General features: G+C 36.9%; 1 protein-coding gene across 1 annotated transcript in view; it reads left to right on the forward strand.

Annotated features, from left to right (window-relative positions):
• The window catches only part of TMEM117 (transmembrane protein 117), a 456029-nt gene that overhangs the window by 415986 nt on the left and 30770 nt on the right, over nt 1-9273 (forward strand). Inside the window, exon 7 of the mRNA XM_005881702.2 lies at nt 8643-8772. Within this exon, the coding sequence (XP_005881764.1) occupies nt 8643-8772 (130 nt within the window). The remainder of the gene's footprint in view (nt 1-8642; nt 8773-9273) is intronic.

A 9273-nucleotide genomic window follows, 5' to 3' on the forward strand; every position in this document is an offset into this window, starting at 1 on the left:
CAAGGACAGGGAACTGCAAGCATGCATGTTAGGCTTCTTTACTACAGCGTGTAAAATTGTTTTCCAAAAGGAAACTGAGTGTGATAGAATATCTCTCCCGTAGGTGCCCAACAAGAAAAACAATGTATTTTAGCTTTTTTGTTTGTTTGTTTTTGCCATTGACCTCTGGACGAACAATCGTTTCAGAAAATTTTTCAATTCACTGAGGGTATAATTCACAAACAACAAAATGTATTTTAGTTTTTCCATCTCTCTGCCCTACCCCTATACTAGTATATCTTGTGTTTCTAGTCTCTTCTCTCTTACATGAGGGTTGATCATTTTTCTCTAGAGCTCAGAGGATGACTCTTGACCTAAAACTCATTGAAGGAAGGAATAGGATGTTGGGCAGTTTAAATCCATTGCTCTAAAGGTTTTACTTTCTGTTCGTGTTATCACTGAGTGGTCCATGGGGTCAGAGGCAGAGACTCTGAGATTGCTCCAGAATCTGAAACCTTTACCAAGAAAGATGAAAACAGAAGGAAACAACACAGGATACAGAAAAGCAAGATCCAGCCTATTGTTTCCAAAAGCCTAAAGCATTCAAGACACAATGAACTTAGCCCAGGGTTGTTTTGTTTTCAGAAAATCAGTCATCTAGACTTCACAAAGAGTGATGGTCAGAATATTTAACTACTGATAGAGCAGGGGTACTGACCAATCAGAATGGACATTGCCCAGTCAGAACAGATGCCAGCTGAAAATACAGTCAGTCAATTCATTCTGGTGCATGCCTTTTTACCATTAGTCATTGCAGAAACTACTGAAAATATAAAAAGGGAACCTCAGGTGTCAGAGTCTCCTATTCTACCAAAATTGAATTTATTTTACACTAGCAAACGTATTTGAAATTAACAGAATCATAGTCTCTCTCCAGTTACTGACTTGTTACCCTGCTTCCATTGACAGAAAACTCTTCTTAAGAGTTCTATATTTATTGCCTCTACTTCTCACCTCCTATTTTCTCTTGAACACACTACAATCAGGCTTTTGTCCCCAATATCAGCTTCCTCTAGAGCTCAGAGGTTTTATCATGATCAACAACCCTGATATTATGGTTAATTCAATCTTCTTACTCAAAGTTTTGTCTGCATTCAACATCGTTGATCACTCCATCCTTCCTGAACTACTTTCTTCACCTAGCTTCTAGGATGTGCTTTCTCCTGTTCTTGCTGTAATGTATGCCATTCCCTTTCAGTTGTTTGTGACATGAATATTTTATATTGAATCACATTTACCCACTGATTTCCACTGTTATTTTCCACAGAAAAAATGACCTCAATATTAAATAAAAATTTTACCAAGGACAATATATACTCTTTTGACAGCATGCAATTAATTTTCCTGAATAGCCCCATAGAAGAAATTAGTCATTCAGACAATGGAATGTGACCATTACTAGCAGCATGCATAGAGCCAGAACTGATACTAGAGCAGTGACATTTTGTACCAAATGTGCGAAAACAATAAAGCACACTATAACCAAGGGCTAACTGAACGACAGCCAGTGTCGGAGGAATAACATTAAAGTTGTTGTCTAATAACTTCTTTCAACTATATTTTACTCTTTCATTATTAGGAAAAGATGAGTTAATAGGAGTACTTATGTAAGTAAAAAATATGCCAATTTATCATATAGTCAATATTCATTCTTTTTAAAAAGTACAGAGTAGTTCAAGTTGTTGTTTGATGACCAATGGAAGACTTTATCCAAAAGGACCTATTATTGAGTTATAACAATCTATTTCTTTAGACTTTGCACCAACTTTAGTTATCAGGCACTTGTCACAGCCAGTGGTTTATCTCCTTGTCTTTCCCCTACACCCCACCCCCATAGAAGTCTCTAAGATGTCAAGCACTCTTTCCTTGTGTACTGGTGAACTGCATTGCCCTAGCGAGGGCTATTGATTTCCCATTATTCCTAGATGCCACACGATGCATTTCTATTAGTTGTAAACACTTACAAGACTGACTTTTATTTTGTCCTTCATCACATCAGTCTGGCAGGGCAGGACATCTGGAAAGGAAGGCCAGTGCATTTATTAGACACTCTTCCACCTCGGTGCTTAAGCGAATAACGCTTTCAAGGTGTCTCAATATAACAAAGCTTGTTTTAAAAAACCCACTGCTCTCTTGACAGAGCCTCATGGTAAGGTCTCTTAAAAGAAACAAACTACATTTACTTTTTAAATCTACTCTGGGATTGACTTACTTGCTTTTTTATAGGCATTATTATATTTCATTGATGAACGTTGGCTTCATAATTAACCAGGAAAATTCATATTGGCCTTTGCTAGTAATAATTTTTGCTAGTAAGAAAAAATTACTGATAAAGAAAATACATTAAACAAAATAGGCCTTTAGGATAAATTAGATTGCTTGGGCAACAACAGTTTTGAGAGTTCATTGGTATCTTAGATACACAAAAACACATGCAAGAGTCAAGTTCTTTAAACATTTTAAGTGAAAATTTACACTTTGACTTGGATTTGTTTCAGTGATGAATGTGATCTGCCAGCTCTACTACTTGTTGACAAAAGCCTATTTCAACCAGAAAGCCAAGGTGTTTTCCTCAGAGGTTTTTAATCTTTTAAATAGCATATATGCCTCCTGGGAGAAAACTCCAAGAGGTTATAGAATTCATTTGCCCTTCGGGGGAAAAAACCCAATAGTGAATATTAAGAGAAAATGAGAGTATAACATCTGAGAAAAGGACATTAGTCAAAGGACATCTGAGAATCACCCTCATGCTGTGTCTCCTTTGTCCATCATCCACACTTACTGCAGGCCATCTCTGATATTCCCCTTGACCTTCACTACCTTTCTGGTGTCATCCTCTGTGGGAAATGATTCCCCCACCTTTTTTAAATCACATGTTGGTTTACATTATTTTTTCTTGTTTTTTGACCTGTTTGGACATGTCTTATGAGCGTCTTTACATTTACATGGTCGCTGAAAGGGTTTCTTGGATCATCCCAACATGCATTTTAACTAATTCCCCCAACAGTAAATGCCTCATCTCACAATAGTTGCATTTGACCTCCACTTTCTTTCTCTAATTACCCACTATCTGCTTTCCTCTGTGCCTTCAGCAAATGGCATAATCTTTAGGTTACTCTATGATTCCAGTATAACTAATTTATAGGGGAGAAAACAACTTTTTCTCACAATAAAGAATCTCAGGTCGATGTGTGATATTATTTACAAAAACAAGTATTTATTATGATATATCTGTTTATGTAAATCCATCCTGAGTTTCCATTTACATGAAACCAAAAAGGGGTTGTTGTATATCTTTAACTTTGAGAGAGCTCCATTCATTAATTGAACAAATATTTGAGCACTCACTAGATGCTGAACATTATTTCAGGTATGGGGAATACATCAGTGAACAAAACAGAAAAAAATAACCAAAACCTGTAAGCTCTCAAGAGCTTACATTCCAGGGGGAAAGACAGACAATAAACAAACATACAAGCAATATCTACTATATGTCAAGGCAAGGATTTACTCAGCCAAGGGATCCCATGGCAACTTTGCCAATTAGAAGAAGCACAGGGTTGCCAAAAGAAATCAAGCACTTGAGATTCTTAATAAGAAACAAAAATATCACCCAAAGCAGAAGTACAATTCTTCAGGCCACCAATGCTCCTTGTCATCTGAAATCCTGTTGCTAGGACACTGATAAGCATAGAAAAGCTAAGGACACTTTACGAGCTGGGGAAATGTTTGGTACTATGATGTTCTGATATTCATGGATCTAAATTCAGGAGGAATAGAGAATAACAAAGAGAAATAAATATATCTGTAAAGAGGCTTTTGAAATCATTTAAAACTTAATGCCTTTAAATAGTAGATATACAAAGTATTATATTGAAAAATGTTGGGTATTTTTTTACTAACATTTAAGAATCTACTATCAGTTCTACTCTGAATGGTGATCAGTATTTTTCAGTAAAATCTAATTTAATCTATCTCTTCATTTCCTCAAAAATCAAGTGACCAATCCTTGACCCCAAAAATAAAAACTTGTGTTCTGATACTATGGCTCTAGTTTAGCAGGATAGAGTAATCAGTGTTATTCCATTTTTTATCCTCCCACGGTTCTCTAAATATAAATGAAGTCTCTTCCTTTGCTTTGGGGAATTGAATGCCAGTTGGGGAATTCAAAACAGTGTTGGTGTCAATCTTGAGTTCCTCTGCATACCAAGTTCACTTCTTTGGCCCTAAGGCATGCCTCTCAAAGAGAGAACGTGGGGATATGCTGGATCCAATACTGGTATATCCTGAGACCATCTTGCCTATATAGTTAAGATGGTCCTGAAATTCTGTCCCAATGTGGTTCATGAATAATAGGGCCACATTTGGACAGAATCATATTTGGACAAATCAGTCCAAATTACACATCCAAATGTAATTTGGACATCAGTGTTCAAATGTGATTTTTATTGCTATAGGCCATAGTATGCAAAAAATGAGATTAGATATACACCATGGCACTGCTCATTTATTTTTACATGGGAAATATGCCCATCTGAATGGCAATGGATTGTCTGTCATAGATGAAGCGAGATACAAAGTTGGAAGTCTGTTCATCACCATGAGCTGATGAGAACTGGCTGGAATAGCATGTGTGGTAAATAATTTTTACATCTCTGAAGCACAAATGTGACAGACCTCTGCAGTTATTGTTAGGTTTAATATCAGAAGGTAGTAATGAAGCTTTTAATTACTAAATACTGATAACATTTCTTGAAGAACAAAATAAATTAAGACTTTTTTAATATGCAACCACAGGATCAGCCTGGATCTACCCTGGTCTTAGTAGCCAAACATATCTTGCCTCATCATTCTCTTAAGTCAACATTTTTGTCTTGTGTTCAAAGTACATATTTAACATTTATGCATAAGGAGATAAAGCCAAGGCTCTCATGCAATTTGTGTATGAAATTGGCTGTACATCCATAGTCACAATGCCAAGAGGATCTCGGTATTTGCTATCAATCACCCGTTATTCAAATTTCCCTCATCAGTTGGATTACAAGCCAACTATTTCTGGGACAGTTGTTTAGTGGAGAAAGAATTACAGTTATTCTTGTTCAAGGTAAGGTCAGATAAAAATGAGGGCCCTCTTGGAATGGGGGTGGGAGGAAAATAGTTTAAAGCTCCTCATGGAACTGGCTGTTGGTGAAAGACAAGCAGGCATGACTGCCATAAGCGATTCTCAACTAGAACCAGATATAGCAGGTAAAAATAATTTCAGTTCTGAATAAAACATAGTAGCTGCAGTCACTTTTCACAATTAAAGACAGCATAACCTAGCAGAAATTATGTATTGTTTGGGCCAGGTTCTGCCATATGGTAGCTATGTTACATTGTGGCAACTTAACCTCTCTGAGGTAAACTTTCTCATCTGTGAAACGGGTTCATAGCAAGCTTTCAGGATAATTTTGTATATAAATATAAATGATATAAATATAAATATTAATCCCAAATATAGGTGAAGAGACTGAAACCTAGGAAGATTTAGAACACTGTCCACTCCCCTTCTTCAAGTAAATACCTGGGTTATTACCAGGTATTCTCCATTAAGATGAGCCCAAGATATCCTGAAAATAGTAGCAATTATTATTACCATTCCACTCTGTCAAGTAAGGCCAGAGTTTCCACTGATTCAATAATGAGTCTGAAGAAATATGCAGAGTAGAAATTGAAGTACAAAAACTAGAGTAGCAGGGAGAGAGTGGAGGCAGAGACTGAGGAAACAAGTTTTGAAAAACAAAATGTGGTAATTATAATAAATAATGTAAAAGGGGCAAATCTAAGAGAATGTATCATCTCTTTTTTATTAATCCTTTGAAAAATTTCTTAAATTAAATGGCACCAGCTACTTCTCTCACACTTTCCCTCAAATGCCCTTACTTGAGCCCTTAAAAAAAAATAATAATAATACCATCCTATATAATAAAACCCCAGCAACCGAATGGCAGAATGACCAGAACTACTGGTCAACCAGTTGCTATGACACGCACTGACCACCAGGAGGCAGACGCTCAATGCAGGAGCTGCCCCCTGGTGGTCAGTGTGCTCCCACAGTGGGAGCAGTTGCTCAGAGGGCGGGTCCACAGCTGCTGGGCTGACAGGGATGAGCGGTGCTCCACAGCGGGCCAATCCCCATAGGCCACCCCCCACCACCAGTGCACAAATCCCATGCATCGGGCCTCTAGTAGTCCATATAAAGAGTAAGAATTTCTCTTCCTTTTAATCTCCATTTCCTTAATTCATCTTTCTATCTCCAAGTACAGGTGGGAAATAATTGAGGAACTATTTTTTGATGCATGAAGTTTTGATCCCAGTCTACATGAAATCTCTAGAGCAGCGGTTCTCAACCTGTGGGTCTCGACCCCTTTGGGGGTTGAATGACCCTTTCACAGGGGTCGCCTAAGACCATCAGAAAACCCATATATAATTACATATTGTTTTTATGATTAATTACTATGCTTTAATTAAGTTCAATTTGTAGCAATGAAACTGGGGGTTATCACAACATGAGGAACTGTATTAAAGGGTCGCGGCATTAGGAAGGTTGAAAACCACTGCTCTAGAGATTACTTTCAAACTAAGACCAATTTCATACCCAATAGAAACTTTAGTTTTATGGAATGAAAAGCCAAATGAGAACAATCCAATAATATCTTTCCAAAAAGAAGGTACCCTAAGTACACTTGCCCAATTACTACTGAGAAACATTCTCTTTTTTAAACCAAGAAATAAAAAGGAAAATTGTTTTCCTGGTAATGCTTTGTATTCTTTATCCAGGGCTAGCGAAAGATACTCTTGGTTATCAATCTCTTTGTTTACCAAGTGTAATTTTTCATGGGAGATGTTAGTTATATTTATCAAAAAGCCAAATCAATTTCAATTCTCCTTGCAGGAGTCTTGTTATGTAACATAGAACAAAATAGTATCAAATACACTTTAATAAAATTCAATAGTTCACAAGTATTATTACCAATCCATTTTCTACTAATATTTTATTTTTCATATTTATTTTTCATATATTTTTATTGATTTCAGAGAGGAAGGAAGAGGGAAAGATAGAAATGTCAATGATGAGAGAGAATCATTGATTGGCTGCCTCCTGCACACCCTCTACTTGGGATAGAGTCCGCAACCTGGGCATGTGCCCTTGACCAGAATCGAACCTGGAACCCTTCAGTCTGAATGCCAATGCTCTATCCACTGAGCCAAACCAGTTAGGGCTCTACTAGTATTTTAGATCAAAATGTTCAAATTCATTTAGCTCAAATGCTTTGGGTTTTCTGAATTTCGCAAATTACATGCCTACTTGCTGCTAATGTCTGAAAAACAAGGAGAGGTGAGACCAACAAGATATTTGCATACGTACCAATAGAAAGGGATGATGTTGCATCATTTTATTTTTCTTCTTGTGTACTTATTCCTTCTTGGCCACTTGAAGTGATCCATAAGTCAAGAATTAATAAACATTGAAAGCTTCCTGTTTACCACCACTCACATGTTCTCCTTTCTCCAAGGCCTGTTTTCCCTTAATCAGAATTCACAGCAAAGAGGAGAGGGGAATGGGCAGGAAAACCCGCAACATGTTTGGGAACTGCATTATTAACGCACCTCTATTAGCTGCATATATAGAAGTCTTGGGAAATTCCAACTTTTTTATATTGAGATAATGGATTGAAATTTTAAATTAGTATTTATTGTCTTATTTTTTCAATATTCAAGTTCTTTAAAAATATTCACTAAATACAGAACTGATAATTTAATGATTATTTCATTATTAAAAGTGAAAATATCTGTACTCATGTCTATGGATTCACCTCAAATGTTTCTTTATATTTTGTGCATTCTTTCTTCTCATGCTAGTTATGAACTTTACTTTGATGCCTGCATCCAAAAACCAAGAGCAGGTGAAACACCTGAAAATATCTTGATTTGTGAAAGGGAGGGTTAGCCCACTTGGTTTTGCTTTCACAACCAGGAAATAACTAATGACAGTTTGGGAATTAATTCAGTTTGTCTCTTACGGTAGCATGTCAGGCCCTCCATTGTTGGGTTCAAACTAGTGCTAAATTGCAAGAGAGCAGGACAGGAGTCTTTGGCCGTGATGAAAACGGAAGAATTTCTTAAGTGAATCAGATCCTTTTTACTTCATCTTGTTACATAAAACATGCTATTATAGGGTTTATCTATTTTAAAGGTAGTGAAACAAATTTACCCTATATTTATAAAATATGGATTGCTTGCTTCCTATAAAAATTTAAAATCAGTTCTCCAGAAGAAAAAGATAAACATGTATAGATGCAAATCCATTCCGTATTGGTTTCTTAGTACCACATTAAAGAGAAAAGCTGAGGATATAAGTTATGACTTAATGTTGATTTTGAATGCACACCGCTACCTAATGTACATAAAATAACCATCACCGAATGAAACTGATACATCCAACAGCTTGGCTGCATTGAAATGATTTTATAAGTGCTTACAAAAAGTCGATTTTGGGATGTTTCACTGCTTAGGTACAAAACAAATCACAAATATGTTTTTATGTTGATTTTCTCTGATAGGACTGGGAGTTCCCACATTTCATGGGAGACGTTGATGTAAATCTCCCTGGCTTGCATACGCCTCACATGCAGTTCCAGATTCCTTTCTTCCAGAAGATCTTTAAGGAAGAATATCGCATTCACATAACAGGTATGTTATAACCTTGAATAGGATTTGTCTCCTACTTAGAGTAATGCTAGCTGCTATGAAAAAGCAAATGGCGACATTGTATAGGCATACATAAATATAACTTTTGTTCTTACCGAACAATACCAGATGGTTCCCAGTGGTTCCAGATCGGCTGGGGCTCTGGGCTGTCACTCTGGGACTTGCACTGCTGATGGCTTTAACAAGTGCAACTTCAGGCAGTTGGGAATAAAGAGAATGGGGAAAATGGTTAAGAAGGCTTCCCTGTTTCTTAACCACCTTGGCCTGGAACAGAAACATGTCATCTCCACTCACATTTTATTGGCAATAACTAGTCAGGAGGGTAGCACTGCTGACTTTAACAAGTGCAACTTCAGGCAGTTGGGAATAAAGAGAATGGGGAAAATGGTTAAGAAGGCTTCCCTGTTTCTTAACCACCTTGGCCTGGAACAGAAACATGTCATCTCCACTCACATTTTATTGGCAATAACTAGTCAGGAGGGT

Source organism: Myotis brandtii, unplaced genomic scaffold (genome assembly GCF_000412655.1).
Source record: "Myotis brandtii unplaced genomic scaffold, ASM41265v1 scaffold686, whole genome shotgun sequence".
Lineage (NCBI taxonomy): Eukaryota > Metazoa > Chordata > Mammalia > Chiroptera > Vespertilionidae > Myotis > Myotis brandtii.